The sequence below is a fragment of the Chaetodon auriga genome, chromosome 2 (assembly GCF_051107435.1).
Source record: "Chaetodon auriga isolate fChaAug3 chromosome 2, fChaAug3.hap1, whole genome shotgun sequence".
In the NCBI taxonomy this organism is placed as follows: Eukaryota; Metazoa; Chordata; class Actinopteri; order Chaetodontiformes; family Chaetodontidae; genus Chaetodon; species Chaetodon auriga.
The window spans coordinates 28,873,074-28,890,942 of record NC_135075.1 but is presented as its reverse complement, the minus strand read 5'-3'; the positions used below and the strand labels follow the sequence as shown (position 1 = coordinate 28,890,942).

Below are 17,869 nucleotides of genomic sequence, written 5' to 3'. Positions count from 1 at the left end.
TCAAAGTATATTTTAATTTATTTCCTCCAGTATATGCTCGTCTTGTGCCACGTTTCTTCGCCTCAGCGGCTGTCTTCTTGCTTTTTGTTGAATTGTTTTGTATTACAAGGGGGGAACTAAACTATGTACGAGGGGCACCTGAACGCCTCAGCTGGAAACCCGATCAGCAGTGGCGACATCTAGCGGCCGCCCGCGGGAACAACAAGCAGCTGCCGGGCGGTAACTTCCAGCGTCGGTGGTGCAGCAGAGCAGATCTGGTCTGACCGCAGCTCTGTCCGCACACACAGCCTGTCTGCCTGCCTGTCTGTCTGTACGGACACCGCAGACAGCTGGTCCGTGAGCCCGCACTCAGGCAGCACCGACAGCCATGAGCACGGCGTTTTCCTGACGGCCTCCATTCACATCCAGAGCGCATCTGCAGCTGAAATCTGTGATCTGTCCATTCAGAGCGAGGAGGAGGGGAGGGATGCTGAGCACTGCAGCAGACATGCCGGGCCCGCTGCACATCACACTGATCGGTGAGTCTTTTTATATTCCCATCTATTTAATTCAGGCAGCCATGGACACAAGCAGCCCCAGCCAGCCAGAGGATACACCTATTTTACTACAACTACACAAGCCCCTGCAGGAAATACTCACCAGATGAGTCTTAGGAGACTTTGAAAAACATCACACATGAAGATAAAATCAGCGTAAAGTCACCACAGAGCACCACACACACGTTTTAGCTCTCTGTAAGAGCGTCAGTGTGGATTAATGCAGGTATTAGTGATAATATTATGAGTCAGGATGTAACCAGCAGCATGAACGCAGTCTGTTTTAATGAACCGTTTAGGTTAAATTCTGCAAAGTGGATGCACAGACAGGCAGTGTGTGGGAGGCGCGCAGTGCACTTAAATCAGCAGACACACACTGCAGTGTCTGACACACACACACACACACCAGGACCTGCTGCTGAGCACGAGACATGCATGAAGAATAGTCATCATCACCAGCACACAAGTTGGTGTGATGAAGACTGCCAGCAGTTTTGTGTTGTCATGGATGATATTAAGATATCTATATATTTTTTTTAATTCTTGATTATGTGATGGACTAAAACAAGGCTTTATGTGTTGATTACCAGCAGAAGCATCGGCTGTTCAGGCTCTGACTGCAAAACAATAAACAATCAGTCAGTTCAAAATTCTGGCTGCCGCTCAGCTTGTTTCATTATCAAATTATCTTCTCATTATTTTCTCAATTGATTGTTTTGTCATCAAAATGTACTAAAATTGGAAGAAATCAGTGTTTTCAGACAGCTTGTTTTGTTCAACCATCAGTCAAAAAACCCCAAATATATCCACTCAATTTTTCTTGAGAAATTACTAAAACCAAAACAGATGCTGATTCATTTTCAGTCGATTGACCAATGGATTAATAGTTTCAGCCCTAATGATAGTTATAGATCAGCAGCAGCAGCAGCACAGCTCTGCCTTCAGATGAAGCTCCAGTAGTTTCTCTGCTTGTTTTCGTGGCTCTTTGATGGTGCAGCTTTCTCTGAGGCTCTTTCTGGTGAATTATGGGGCTTCAGCTCTGTGAAGTAAACAGCTTTGGTGCTACAGGCTGGGTATCAAGTGTAAACTCTGCATTTTGGCTCTTGGAAGTAGAATTTCTCCTCATCTTTTTGATCCTGATGATAAAACGTTTTGGAGAACTCGTCCTGCCTCGGGCTGCGTTTCCTGCTCGATTAAGAAAAAGGACACTGTGAGGGAGAGGATGGTGAGTTCTCAGTCGGGGTGAAGGGGATTTGGGGGAGGATTCCAGCCTAACATAAGCTGATGTGGGGGGTGTTGAAGCGTGAAGAGAGGGGGCTTTAGGGGACACCCCTCCTCCATAACATGCTGTACTGTGGAGGAAATTAAAGCAAGGACTGAGAGGGACAAAACTGTTTGTGGACAACCAGATTTTATTGATCGTGTGCACTGACACTGAAGGCTTTCTGCAGTGTTTATGGAAACTTACATCCACTCGAAGACTGTTTTTAATAAGCTACGACCATAAACACAGACCCAGCCCCACGGACCAGCCTCACATACTCATTATACAGCAGAAGACAGAGTCTGCCCTCGGATGAAACGGTGCGATCACACTGTTTGACGTGGAAAGTTGACTTTTTGGTTTCATGAAACAGCCGACACATAACACACGTGGTCAGATATTCACCAGTGAAAGACACGTATTCAATCCAACATCAGACATGGACGCGCAGAAACACAGAATAAAACAAGCCATAAACAGCAAAGGAAACAACATGCTAGTGGTAGTTAAGAAAATTATTTCAGTGTCATGCTAGAACCAAAGAAAATGTAGACAAAAGAGGATATTAATAAAAAATGTCAATTGTAACTTGTGAAAATCGAATCTTAAACACGACAGCACTAAATAAGGTTTACGAATGACAAAGAAAGAACGTGTGAAGTATAAAATCGCTTTGTGATTGATGAAATCTCCAAAAAAACAGCTCTTGACCTTGGTGTCCTTGATGGAGCTAACAAATAACAGCTTAATAAGTGCTGGATATTATTAATGGCTAGCTAGTAACATTTAGCCTGGTAGCTACTGTCAGCATTTTAGCATGCTCACTAGCAGTATGTAATGTTTAGCACCATGTTAACACGCTACCACTGAATGCTAACACTACCATTAGCATTAGCATACTATATTAGCATGAAAATCCAGGTGAAATTGCAGTTATAGTAACTTTTGCTTCTGTACTGTCATGTTTTATGTCAGATTAATTAGCCTCTCAGCCTCATTTACTGCGTTTTTGCGTGATGGCCAAACAAATGCCTCACCGTGGTATTACTCTGCTAGCTACTTTGACCCGCAAGCTAACGAAGGCAAAGGCCAATTTGGTCCCATTGAATCAATCCACTGCAAACATTTCTGTGTAAGCAGGGTGCAGGATGAGTCATCAAAAATATTTTAATGATTCACAGGAAAAAAAAGGAGGTTGTGACACAGAAAATGCTTTTAAACTAAAAGGTACTTTTTATTCTAGAGCTAATTAAACATCACTGTGTGTTCCTAGCTTTCCCTTCCGTTTTCAGTTTCTTTGTGGAGGAAGGATTCTTCTTCTGCGTCTGTGACCTGCGGTTCAGTGTGGTTTGATGAACTTTGGAGGGTATCTCCCCCCGAGCACCTGCTCATATTCCCCCGGTGGCACTCGGCCGCCTCGTTTAGCTCAGCATGGAGCTTATCTGTGATAAGCTGATAAGGCTAACTCAGCCATTCAGTCCCTCCGGCTGGATGCACTCCGGAAGATTTTTCTGAAGTAATTACGCTGCAGAGTTGCTTTTGTAGACGAAAATGTCAAGGTCAGTGTGCAGTGGTGGAAGTAGAGTGTGCAGTAAGAGACAGGTGGGCTTTAATGTGTGTTTAATAGTTTTTGGACAACATCCGAGTCAGTGGTGGAAGAAGTGCTCTGATCTTTTTAAGTAAACAGTGGACAGTGTAGAAATACTCTGCATGTAAATATTCACTTAAGTAAAAGTGCATAAATTGTAGCATCAAAATGTATTTAAAGCACCAAAAGTAAAAGTACTCATTGTACAGAATGGCCCATTTCACATTAATATGCTGTATTGTATTACTGGATTATGAACATTGATGGGTTAAGCATCACTGATGTTGCAGCTGGTAAAGGTGGAGCTCATTTTAAGATCATTTTAACTACTTTATTCATCGTAATCCCCAATAATAAATCATAATTTACTAGTTTATTCTTTTTTATAATAATAATCAGAAACTAGAAACTCGAAAACTGAAGCTGTCTGAGGAATGTAGTGGAGTAGAAGTATGAAGTTGGAGAACATAGAAATACTCCAGTAAAGTACAAGTTCCTTGAAAGTACAGACTTGAACAAATGCCGATAATTGTTAAAAGATAAAATAACATCTGTTTTACTGCAGTTTATGCAGTTCTGTGAAAGCAGCATCAGATGATACTGATCAGCTGATACAGGGAAATATCTGCCTCGTTGGCTGAAGAGAGTGAACCGAAATAATTAGCTGAAAGATGCTAAAACGCTCTGCAGAGCTGCAGTCAGGCGATAGATCTCTGTGTGTTTCACGACACACATTGTAAACACAGAAATATTGATTCACGCAGTGGTATTTCACCAGCAGTGCATTAGCTGTACTGTCCGATCTCCAGAAATATGCCTCTTGGGTATAAGGTGCAATGATGCCACATCAGGAAGCTTTAAAAAGTGAGGTGAAAGCTGCACAAACAGCAAATTCAGAACCCTCTTTGGGCTTTAATGGACTTTGGAAGTCCCAACATTGTCTTCTTCAGTCAAACCCTCAAACATCAGTGGAGTTGATCGCACTGTCTGTCTCATTATCTGTAGTTTCCCATAATAAACACACACACTCACTGAGGCTCAGCTTCTCAGCATCTGGTGGTCTTTTTGCTTCTTGGATTGTTGGCAATGCAAACACACATTTAATTAAGGTGCAGTTCCTTCAGCACTGCGCTGACTTTTGGAAGGATGGAGGCATTAAAACAGCTGCAGCACTTCTCCACCAGGTGGCCGATCCCTCGTCCGTCTCTTCTCCTGTCCTCCTGTTCATCCCTCCATCCTCCGCTAGCTAGCTAGCATAATGACAGGTCCTGTCAGTGCTGGAAGTCCCAAAGCTTTGACTTTTGCCTGTGATTCATTGGTTTGCAACAGCCTTGACAATGATTGATTGACACACATGCAGACAAATCAGTGTTGGATTCAGAAGCGTGGTGCATTGTATGTGTCAGGAAATAATGATTGAGACAGAACATGATGAACATCCATCTAAACACTGAAAACAAGTCTAATATTATAATTATTATCTTAATTGTTTTGAAAACCAGGGGATCTTAATGTTTTCCAGGTATTTGCCATGACTCAGGACACCCAGCCAGAAACTGGGACAATCCTGGACAAAGTGGGACATCTGGTCTATAGCCATGCTAGCAGCTCTGTGAGACTTTACTGCACAGTTTTGAGCTAAATGCTAATGTTAGCATGCTAACACAATGACTGAACTAGCATGCTGACACTTACCAGGGGTAATGTTAACCATGTTACCATGCTAGCATCGACTGATTAGCACTAAACACAACATACAACCACAAGCGCATCTCTCACAGTGCAGTTAGCATCTGTTCCTTTAGCCTCAGATCCATCAAGATGTCACTGTGGCAACATAATAACATCACAGTACATCCTTCTGTGGTCTGCAGAGCCTTCCAAAGATCTCACAATCGAGCTGCACCTTAATGATAAAGTGCTATTAGAATTGTAACTCGATATTTCTCTTGAGTGCTCTTCTATGTGATGAAGTAATCACTGCTGGAGGACTTGATGTCAACATGCTTTCCATCCGCTCTATAATTGCAGTTTTTGGTGACAAGCGTCTCATGAACAGATATTACAAGAATAAAAGTCTGTTATCAGTCTATTTTTACAGTATTTCTGCCTTTACTGAGAGTTAAAGTGACTCTGCTGCCAGTTTGCTGTGAGTTTCCACTGTTGCTGTGTCACTGGTTTGACTGGAGTCAGTCGACGGATTGGTATGAAATTTGTTATATGCTTTATATTGCAGGTCAGATTGTAATTTTGTTCAGTATTTTGGTTTATGATCAAATAACCTATAATTAGCATACACAGCGTGCTAGCACACTAGAGTAAGAGTAGCATGGCGGCTGAACACCAGCCTTTTAGCATTGTTACTGTTAGCATGCTGACATTAGCGTGTAGCTGGAAGCTGAGCCTCAGTACAGCTGCACAGACCAACATGAGTCAGTAGACTTTCTCATCAATTAACCATTTTTAGGAGGTTCCTGACTTGGAAGCAGCAGTCGGCTCAGCTACTTAACTCTGCTTTTCCTTCTTTTTGGAAGTCAGCAGGAAGGATCTGTGTCATCGAAGACTGCAGGGCTTTGTGCTGACGGAGGGCTTAACATGCTACAGACGCGTTTGAGACATGTTGGCTATGATATCGTAATCTGCTCAGTCAGCCCCTGAGGTCAGACAGCCATCTGTGGTCCCAGACAGAGAGCACTATGGGATACACTGCAGTGAGGATTCTGTTCCAGCTGACGGGGATTAATGATGGATAGATGAACATATAGATGGATAAGAGTGAGCGAATGGATGAAGATGCAGTATAAAAATGTGCAGAAATCAAACGAATGGATGGTTGGATGAACTAATGAAAGAGCAGCTACAGGGATGAGGAGGTGGATGAGAAGCCACGGATGAATCACTGAACTTCTGAATGAGTTAACGACTCGATTAGCAAATGAAGAAATGAATGAGAGAATTAATGGCAAACAGATGAGCGAGGAGAGAAATTGAAAGACAAAATAAAAGCGCTCGTTTCCCCTCCGTGCAGTGACTTTCCAAGGACAGCAGTGCAAATAAAAGCACTTGTATAATGTATAATGCAGAGAACAGAGTGCTCTCATCTCTGTTCTCTCTCAGGGCCGCTGTTCTTTAAAGTAAGCTGACAGACAGAAAACACATTAAGTCTGTACAGGAAATAAATTAAAGTGACTTGATCTGCCGATCCACTCGGGTCTGTTTAACCTCTTCTCTTCATTTGGCTCATTTTTCTGAGATGCTTTTGGGTAATTATGTCCCATTATACAGTCAAGGTTCCCAAATTGACCCTCTTCAGTTTTCAGCCTCCATCATTTCAGGAAATAAACCATGTTGAAGGTAAATTAGAAATCAACCATTTCTTTCTTACTTTACTTTTCTTTATAACATTAAGCACATACATCGGTGCACAGTTATAAACCATTTATTAAAGGTTTATGTCAGAGGTTAAAGAGCTACCCTTTACTTTTGTGACAAAAACCATCATTCAGGCTGTTTTTGTGTTTTCTTTTTATAACTGCAAACAGGGAAAATGGCTTCATAAAAAAACAAAACGCAGCACTGACATAAATCTAAATATGTTGGTTTGTATTCAAATGTACTGTTTTTTCTTATCAACCAGTTGATTCATGTTAAGACAAGAATTTAAGGTTAATTTTTGTTAATCTGCAGTCTTTCCCATTTTTCCCATTCTCAGTGTTTGGAGTATATATTAATATGTATGTATTTATTATCATTTCCACTACATATTATGAAAATGTATAGTAGTTTCAGATTGTTTTAAATTGGTTTGCTTTCATTTTATTTACCTCATTGAATCCTAAAACCTCTAATATCCCTCAGCAGATCAATAAGATTTAATTTCAGACTAAAAAAAATTCCACCAGAGCAGAATATTTTTGGATGTAGTAAGGCACAGGGGTGCACAGCAACATCATCCTCAAACTCTTTTTTCTCTCTTTGTGTAGCTCTTCTGGCCAGCTGTGATGCCTTCAGACTGGGTTCATCCCAGCGCACCATACCCCTCAGTCCTCCGGTGGCGCATCTATTCCAGGATGAAGGCCCAGCCCAGCCACGCTCCATCCAGGAATTAGTCAGAACCAGACGCCACTCAGGCCAAGAGTTAGTGCGAGCCCAGCCTCATTTGGTTCACGACATGGGCTGGCCAGAGATCCATGAAACATCCCGTTCCCAGGCCAAGGTGGACTCTGCTAACTCCTCTCAGTTAAACCCGCCATCATCTGCCAGTCAGGATATAGCCAGGGCCCGCGCTGCTGTGGATGAAAACCTAGATGTGGAAGATGAGATGGAGGTGAGGAGTTTAAGCTGATCTCATGTTCTGGGTTTAACTTTTGTGCAAAAGCCTGTATGAGTCTGTGTGGAAGCAAATGAGAGCTGTAATAATTGAGAATCTTGTAAACAACTGAAAACCTACTTGCGAAGTTAAAAATTTCTTCTCATTGATTATCAATCAGACCGTCTGAGCAAACATGTCTCTACTTCCAGCGTATGGTTCATCTGGCAGTTCCCCAGGAGGCAGAAAGCTACAGGGGGCACCCGGTGTCCGCTGACCCAGAGAAGGAGCTCCTCGGTGGGCCTGGAGCTGGCGATGCCTCCCTGGAGACCTCCGGCTTCTATGGAACGGACATGGAGGACAGAGACAGAGGAGAGGAGGGAGGAGAGGACCGGGAAAGAAGAGGGGGAGAGGACGAGTGGGAGAGAGATGCAGGGGCGGACAGAGGGAGGAGAGGGGGAGACGGCAGAGGAGAGGAAGAGGAAAGGGGAGGAAGAAGAGTCAAAGAAGATGTCCACATCCTGGACCCGTTAGACGCCAACCACACAACCCCAGATCTGGACTCTCTGATTGGTTAGTATGAATAAACTTCCTCACAGACCCAAATCAAAAAAAGTGTGATGAAGCAACCAGCTGCAGGATTACTGGTCAAAAATAATGTTTGGATTTTTGGTGTGGCTTTAGGGACGACTTATTATTATTGACTTATATTAACTTTGATGATCAATTTTCACATTTCTGTTCATCTGATACTTTGGTTTGTGACCAATTTCCTGCAAAACTGACAACCTCTCCATCAGCCTCGGCTGCACTTTGTGTTTAGGCTAATTAGAACATTTGCTAGCATGCAAAGATGGTGAACAACATTATATCTGCTAATCTTCAGCAGGTTCCCACTGAGATGCACTGAGCCGCTGAACGCTGTCTGTGGTTCGTTACACAGCATGCAGCCTGGTCTTCGGTAGAATTCAATGCACAGTGTGTAATATAGCAATATAAATATCACCTTTCAACCATCACTCTTTGAGTGCAGATGTGAGCTTGTGTGCTGTCTAATGGATCCAGAGAGGCTTTATTTTGATTTGATTTACTGGTTGCTAAATTTGTTAGTGAGAGAACAGTTTGTTCAGAGTCGATTTTCTTTTTCATTTTCTTACGACAGATTTGAGAAAGGATCTGCTTTCCTGGCTGCACAATTAATTTTTCCTTATTTATTTGTCATATTCACAGCTGGGTGGACTTCCACTCCTGTACTAGCACGATGTAAAGATTTTGTACATTTAAGAAAGACATACATTAATTATGTTGTTAACGGTCTCCTGTGAGTCTTTCAAAAAAGCACGCTGTCAAAACCTCATGACAACTGTGGAAAGAGGACTGGCTGGCGAGAGGTTTATTTACGAGACGTCCACACACAGACACGTGTTTCTGACATGTCTCTTTGTGTCACGCAGGCTACAGTCCATCCTTCCACCCCTCCAGCTCGCAGCAGCCCAGCGTCTCCAGCCCGGCTGAGGTGCATGATTCTGGGCTGCAGGAGCATCGTGCGTCCCCGGTCCTGGAGGTGAGGACAGATCAAAGATGCCCTGATATGCAAACTGATGCCATGATTCTCGTACCGTTAATGTGGAAAAACAGCATCGGCATGCAACCCCTTTATTACTGTGTAAATGGTACGTTTCTTCTGTCGTGGCTGAAGGTTACAGCTGGTGGTGCATTGAAAGGTGGAGGACACAAATCATCATCATACTGAAACCTGGTGGAGTCTGTCTGGACATCAGAGCACATCAGAATAGTTTATAATCACGTAGAAATTAGTAGAAGAAAGAAAGTAGAAACTAATGTTACGCATTTACAAATTCCTATTTGTCAATAAGTTGAATGTAACCTTTATTTACAGGAGCCCTGTTTTACAAATGTGCTGACTTTACATTAGCTATGCAGCAAAGCATCATACACAGTGCAATGAGAACTTCTACTGCGAGTACAACACCATGAATGCCTGCGACGAGAGACTGACTGAAGACTCTTTCCATGATTTGGCTGAAAGGTGGATCACTGCTGCGCTGGAGTGTGAAGGCAGCATGAAAAAGAGAAATCGCCAGCTGCAGCTTTAATTGGATGGCAGTACATCAGATGTAATCCGGAGCTCACCTACTAACCCTGCACTGAATAGCTTAATTAGTCTTTAACTGCTTTATGTGATTACTGGCGGCTTGTTAGCCCACGTCGAGCGGCAGATAGGCATAAGTGACTAACTTCACCAATCAGAAAGTCACGCTCACAAAGGTTAACCTTTCCCTGAGGACAGCATGGCGAGATATGAAGGTGATTTAGATGAATGCATGCATTAATTATCAGCTCAGAGCTCCTCTCATCTGATTTATGGCAGCTGACTGTCAGGGGACACTGCTCAGAAACATATTAGAGTTGGGGACAAAAATAGGCCTTTGGAATGTGAGGGGAACATCGCCTCCCTCAGCCCTCGGTGGGAATTACACCTTTGACCATCAACAGCGTCTCTGTTAATTTGACTGTCACACAGGTGGGTCCCTTAGAAAGAGAGCTGTGGGAGGCAGAGGGGGAGGAAGATGGTCATTCCAGTGGCGATGGAGTCCTTCACTCCTCCGTCTCTACAAACAGCACCACATCTACTGCTGCTTCTACTTTGACTGCTGCTGGAGGACACCCTGTTGGGACCGCCACCCCTGAGACGGACACAGGCACAGACTTTGGACTGCTGGGAAGTTATGCAAAAGGTACGCGAATGAAGAATGTATTGATAGTAGTAGATAGCTAGTTTGATCTGGGTTCCTGTTCCTGTTCTGTTGGATGGATGGTTAGTTTTACACACTAAAGTGCATTTAAACAGTGATGCCTTCACTGACTGAGCAAACTACACCTCCTCTGGTTTGTTGCTGCAGATGAGAGACAGAATGAAGAGATGGAGATGGAGAGAGAGAGGGAGGAGGAGGAGGAGGAGGAGGTGGTGGAAGAAGAAGATACTGGTCTGACACACAAAGGCGTATTTACCCAGAATCCCACTGTACCAGAGGTTGGCATGGCTCCCAGCAGAGAGCCCCTGCAGCCCATTGTGGAGGAAGAGGAGGAGCTGGAACAGGGAGAACATGAGTTAAAAGGTGAGAAACACCATGTTATTACATGTGTTGCATAAGCCCCTCCTCCAAACAGTGATTGTCCAATCAAAGCTGAGCAACTGTAACTATACACAGCAGCCCAGTCAGGCTCTGGATTCCTCTGTGTGTTTAAGTGGCGTAGACACGTGTACATCACAAAAAGACAGAATCGGGCACACACTATTAAACCAGGTTTAATGCAAATAAAAAATCTATTTGCAAAAAAAGTGGAATTTTCAAAAACGAGCTCTCGTCACCGTGAACGTCTCGCCTCGTCCTTCCAACGCTGAAAGAAAGCCGGAGTCACTGAACGTCTGTAAAGTTCAGGTGTTGAACTGCAGAACCTGATTTATTTGACGGCGACTGAAGCAACATGAACGTGATGTGATGAAACACATGAAATTAGTGCGACAAATAGATTAAACTGTGTGTTCGTCAGCTCTAATGTAAGCTGCAGTCATGAGCATGTCCAGTTAATTAGCTTTTTAGCTACAGACAGTAGCATTACAAAGCCAAGAGTGATCGCATCATTAACTACCTGAATTAGTTTGTAAGATTACCTGTTACTTTATAAAAAACCCTGTTCACAACTAGAACGTCAAGGAAATGAAGGGCCAGCTGTCTCAAAAATGAGTTTTGATGGTGAATCACTGTAAACTGCTGTGTTAGATGTGAAAGATTGACGTGATGAGCACCGCTAACTGGGGGAGGGGCTGTGTGAGCAGTAAAATGAATATATGCATTATGAATTCTTTTTGTATTTACCAAAGGGGTCAGACTGGGCGGCAGAAGTGAAGAGGTGGAGGAGGAGAAATGGGGAAAGATGGAGAAAGAGGAAACCATAGTCAGGCACATCATCCCGCTCACCACAGATCCCACCATCGGCTTCACCGAGCCCTCCGGGAACTGGATGGAAACGACCACGTCCTTGATCCCGGTTCGTTTGTTCACCTGCAACCAGTGAAACGACTGTTTGGGTTCTGTGTTTTCACAGAAGTCCTCGCAGCTCCAGCCGGGAGCTCGGTTTCATGAGCTCTCTCAGCTCATTCTTCGGCTCAGGGAGTCTGTGCAGAACGAACGAGTTAACCTCTGACTCAGAGAGACTCCGTGGGTCGGAAGTTAACCCTGCTCTTGTAAGATAAGATAAGATAAGATAAGATAAGATGAGACAGTATATATCCCACACTGGGGAAATTCAATTGTTCCAGATGGAGAATAGACAATAAAAACGATAAAGAATAAAAAACTGTAGGATATAAACATTATATACAAAAGGTATAAAAAAGACTGGGTTTCATGACTGTTCTCACTCTGAATCTTTCAGGTAGTGTGTGTAGACTGGAGCGAGCTGGTTGGACGAGGCTACGTCGTCCTCAACATGACGCAAAACTTGAACTGCGTAAGTACGAGGATGCAGTATTCACATTAAAGGTGCTGCATTTAGCATGTTAGCATGAGTGAATCTCTACAGGATGTATTTGTGTTCACTGTGTGTGAGTGGTTTGTGATTATTAACTGAAGAACTTCATGAAGTGATGTCGTAAATGTGCTTCAAGAATCAAGAAAATGAGAAGTTCATACTCGTTGTGTGTGTGTTAGTGAGGGAGGAAGGACCCTCACCGCAGTGTCTGTCGCCACTGCAGCAACACGAACCCTCACCACCACCGTGTGTGTGTGTGTGTGTGTGTGTGTGTGTGTGTGTGTGTGTGACAGGAGGAGTTTCGTGTCGACCAGGGCGTACGGTTGTTGAAGATCATGTCGCGAGTGTTTGCTCGAAGAATGAACAGCCCAGAGGGATCGTGGGTACTCTACCTCAGCAAGCCGACGCACCAGCAACACCAGCTGCTGATGAACGTGGCGTCTGAGCACGGTACACACACACGCACACACACACACACATACACACACACTTCAAGACAGCTACAGGCTGGATGTGACGGTGCTAACGTTGTTCCACATGTGCTGTGTCTTCCAGGAGTGATAGGCACCAAGGATGTGCTGAGCATGCTGGGAGAGATCAGGAAAAGTTTGATTAAGGTACAATAACGTCTTTAAATGTCTCCATATGTTACAGCATGGGAAATTTACAGCTTAAAGCATCTTTAATTCATTTCTTCTCCCAAAGAAAAGACATACAGCTTCTTTACTTTGGAACATTTTTTGAAAACTGAGCAAATTTTGTATGGACTAAAGGTCATGGTTGGAAATGTTGCCCTGGTCACAGCTGGGCAGCTGATTGGTCCGTGTGTCATCTGGAAAACTGAAAGAGGGGCCAGAACTTCTTTTTCTGTTTTTTTTTAAGGCATCAAAAAAGCAGCAGGTAATAAAATAAACATAAAAAATAGAAAGCGTGATGTTTGTGAGCTGTGACTTTCAGTTTTGTGGACTTTACATCTAAAATATGAGCTGTTGTCTGTGAGTAAATGTGCATACTTACAATAAATCCCTTTATGAGTTATGATGATCACTTTGATAAAGCACTTGGCACTTGTGAAAATGTGTTTTTCTTTTTTTTTTTTTGATGAGAAACGTGTACATGTTTGTGCTCATGTCCAGTGAAGCTGCTTGCGTGCGTTTGCTTCATCAGGTGGGCATCCAGAACTACAGCGCGGCCAATAGTTGCCAGTTCCGGCCGAGTCAAACGCGCAGCGACTACGGCAAACTGTTTGTGGTTCTGGTGATCATCGGCTCCGTCTGCATGGTCATCATCACATCTGGATTCATATACATCTGCTGGCAAAGACGACTGCCTGCAACTAAGACCACGGTATGCGAACACACAACAGAGCAGGGCGGTGCGGTCACACACAGGTGTGTAAAACAAACGCACCTGTAATTCTTCGCTTCTCTTCTACCTCGCAGTTCCGCGCTGAGGAGCTTCACTTTGTGGAGAACGGTTGCCACGATAACCCCATGCTGGACGTGGCCAACGACAGTCAGCCCAAGATGCAGGAGAAGAAGCCGAGCACCAATGGGCTTGCAGGGGGAGGAGAAGGAGGCGGGCAGGACAACAATCGCTGGCAGGTGATTGGATGGCTGATTGAGAAAAAAAAAAAAAGGTTGGATGAGTAAATAAATGAATTAATAAATAAATAAAAATAATAATAGTATGAGTCCTAGGAGTCCTGGTGGTGGTTTGGAAAAGCTTGAAAAGTTTAGTGCTAACCAATCGGCTGTCTGGAAGCTTTAATCTGCCCGGCAACAGCATGAAGCCTCTCATCCTTTTTTCAGGTGTTTGTCAATCAAGCAGCCACTGAGGAGGAGGAAGAGGAGCAGGACACGCACCTCTGATGGACGAAGAGGAGGAGGAGACAGGTTGTGAAGGATGGGCTCTTTGATAGACAGATGCTAAGTGGAGCCGAGGGGAAGAAGAGGAAGATGACAGTAGAGAAAAGGAGGAGGAAGAATACAAAGTGTTTGGTGGAGAGGAGAATAAAGAAAGGAGAGGAGGAGGAGAAAGAAGTGGCAGATGGGAGGGATAGAGGTGTGGTCCAGTCAGAGCTAAGCTAGGATTGAGGAGCAAAGCAGGAGGAGTCACTGGCATCGTCACTGGAGTAAACGTCTCTTGAGACGTCCACCTTTTGAGACAAAGCTGGACTTCTGAGACTCTCACAGCTTCATTTCTCTGCCTGATGTTTTAACGTCATCACTGCATGGAAACACATCTGTTCAGCGTGCCTTATTCTTTTAGCTTTCAGCGCTTTGGTTGCTCGAGACAAATCAAACATGAAACCAGCGTCATTTCATCGCAAAAAGCACCTTTTCCCACCTTTAATGTTTGAATGTAAAGACTGACTGCATTTATCTGAAAGACAGAGTTAGCAGTTACTGCGCAAATTAGCATTTTAAATCCAAAACATGATGAGCTTACAAACAAAAATGTGTTATGTTGGATATGAAACTATCCAGCAGTAGTTAAATTGAGCTCTGTTTCACCCATTTACAGCACAGTGATAAAATCCCATTTACACAATAATTATCCAGTATTATAATATATAATAGTATAATGCTTTTACCACGCAGTTTTTGCATAACAAGTACATTTACTTTTGATACTTTGCATTTTTCTACCAATACTCCTGTACTTTTACTTAATATTTTGAATGTAAAATGTAACTTGTAATGGAGTATTTTTACACTGTGGTTTGGTTCATTTCACTTAACCAGACGATCAGAAAACTTCTTTCACCCTAAGACTTGTCTGTAAAAGCCACAGCCAAATATTACTGACAGCAACAATCAATAATCAAGGACGGACGGTGTTCTCACACCGACGTCTGACTCCAGAGACGACGGTGACTCCTCCTCGCGCCTCCTCTGATTCACCGAACAGGAAGTACAGCCTGTAGCAACTTTGAAAGTAAGGTTTTGGCACTTTATCAATTCCGCTTGGAAATAGTGACTCTTGTCATTGAAATGCTGCATCATGTTAAATGTATTACATACAGTGACTGAAATATCTCTGTTTTGCTCATAGGAATGGTTGTACCTGCTGAGGATATTTACTGTACTCTTTACAACCAGTTATGTGATTGTTCTACTTACGTCCTGTTCGCCTAATATGCTTTTCTCAATAGTGTTGGAATGGCTGCTGTATGCTGCTGGCTCAATCTTGAGGCTATGACACATGGGCAACATTTAGAGGTCAAACGAACGCATGAACAAGCAGTTAGTTACAGTGTTGAGGTCAAGTCACCAAAGTCCAAGTCGAGCCCCAAGTCTTCAGTGTTTCAATGTTAGATTTCCCATCAAACGGCCGCCAGAGTGCTTCCACAGATTAGGTGTTTCCTGTAAAAGCAGGAAGCCGGGGAGGATACTGTAGCTGACTACATGGACTGCCCCTATGATTAGAGAACAACTGACCTTGCCATCGCCATCCTTGAAAATGAAAATGTGAACTGGGAGCTCACAGTGAACAAAGCCAGACTGGGACCAAACACAACCTCCAGGACCAACAGAGGCCAGTTTGATGACAGGGAATACTGAGGTGGTTTTACCAAGTCAGCTAATAGCTGCACCGCTAACGGAGCTAACTGGCTAACAGCTGTTACAGTTAGCAGTATGAAAATATGTGTTCTCCATGACATTTGACCAAGTTTCACACAAATCAGAGAATAAAGTTAGAAGGTTTTGGACAGTAATCAGTGAAGCCCGGCCCCCAGAAACCCGTAACCCTAAACTCTACGCCGCCACAGCGAATGACAAACGGAGATCCAGTTAATAATAAATACAAAATGACTCTTTTGTCACTGTTGGGTCAGACAGATGTGATTAAAACAATCATCATTTTTGACTTCAGGAGAACTTTAAATGTCTGACTCGCCAACGACCTGCAAGTCACTATGTCTGAATCACTATAAACCAACAAAGTCACATCCAGCCCAACACGGTCATGTCCGAGTTAATGCAGTCACGCAGGAGGCACTGTGGTGATGTCATGAAGGTCATGTTCAAGTCACCATGACATGTCACTGTGGTCATGTTCGAGTCCAAAGTCACGTCCGACTCACAAAGGACATGTCCGAGTCAGTAGTCGAGTCTGAATCTCTATGGTAATGTCCGAGTCACATGTCCGCGTCGCTACGGTCAGGTTTGGATCAATGCAGTCATGTTCAAGTCAGCGCAGTCATGTTCGAGTCACTGACATCATGCCCTAAGCTGCGTTCATGCCCCAGTCACTACGATCATGTCTGAATTAATAACATTAATCTCCATCGTACCTAAATGAATACAGTCATGTCAGAGTCATTGTTGTCATATCCAAGTCAGTACGTTAATGTCCGAGTCATGTCCAAGTCACTTCAGTCATGTCACTGTCATTGTGATCCCAGTCTAAGTAACTATGATCACGCCTGCTGTCATGTCTCCGAGTCACGACTGACCCATCAGCACGTCAGTCTTCAAACGTGGGACTTGTTCTGGACTTGAAAAGTTCAGGGCACTGTTAATAAATTACTGACTAGTTTCCAAACTGTCGTCGCTCACACAGTAATATCAGACACGTCGGACGGATAGAAATAATGTGAGATATCTTTGTAAGACGCGCTAGTTGACTGAAGTCGCTGCTCTCTTAGCTGGAATGGAGACAGACGGTTGTTAGCAGCGATGTTCAATGTTTTTTGTTTTTATTGTGTTAACTTTTATTCAAATTGCTCTCTATGATTTGACGACTCGGCTCTGTCTCCGTTCCTGTTCCAGGTAGTATTGCCCATCTGCATTTCGTCAAGATGTTGCCTGTGTTTCAACTCTTTTACTCTGACTTTTCTCGATGTAACAATACTGTATATGGCTTCACTATAAACTACGCTGATTGATATGCACTTTGTCAGCTACGCAGGAAGTATGGAGCGTTCGGGACATGCTGGGACTGACAGCTGTCCATCCTGAGTACATTAAACACCTGCCTGCTTTGTAGATTACCTGTTTCTGAGAGCACAAGATGCAGGCAGGACACAGTCCCCTTGTCCTCCAGTGGAAGACAGAACAGATGAGCATGTAGCTTCCAGCACCGAAGCGAACACCAATATAACAAACATACGGCTTCTGTTGCTTTTATTTGCCGAAAGACTGAACGAGAGCATTTGACCGAGACAAAATTTGTCGCTTTTTGTTGCTAGAAATCAACCGAATGCTTCACAGATTCTGATCATTTAAATTTGTTTTCACGGATGTTTTTCTTTTCAGAATCTGACGGCAGCCTCATGTGTGTTTGCATTTGTTAGCAGCGCTAGTGCAAGTTAATGGGGATCCAGCTGTAGCAAAAAAAAAACAAAAAACAAACAAAAAAAAACAAGTGACCCTTCGTTCGTATAAAGATAACGAGCTTTGTCACCTGGTAAGATTTTCATCCAGGTCCTTGTCCAGCATTTTGTTGAGTTTTCATGAATTCATCCCAGGTATTTTATTGCAGTTTATTTATTTGACACATCTTTTTTGTATGTCTGTTTATATGCATTTTGATCACATACTGTCTCACTCTTTTGGATGTCTGTGTAATAAGTTAAATGTGAGAAATAAAGTTTGGAGAAAATCTGA

The 17,869-nt window shown here is 43.4% G+C and overlaps 1 protein-coding gene across 1 annotated transcript; it reads left to right on the top strand.

Moving 5' to 3' along the window:
• The first annotated feature begins 185 nt into the window (after nucleotides 1-185).
• Nucleotides 186-17,869, top strand: podxl2 (podocalyxin-like 2). The gene is made up of 13 exons (XM_076745532.1): nucleotides 186-518; nucleotides 7,372-7,715; nucleotides 7,910-8,270; nucleotides 9,152-9,261; nucleotides 10,243-10,456; nucleotides 10,622-10,837; nucleotides 11,605-11,771; nucleotides 12,159-12,233; nucleotides 12,548-12,704; nucleotides 12,810-12,871; nucleotides 13,422-13,601; nucleotides 13,697-13,858; nucleotides 14,066-17,869. Exons 1-13 carry the CDS (start codon nucleotides 467-469, stop codon nucleotides 14,123-14,125), a joined length of 2,160 nt encoding a protein of 719 aa, XP_076601647.1. The 5' UTR covers nucleotides 186-466; the 3' UTR covers nucleotides 14,126-17,869.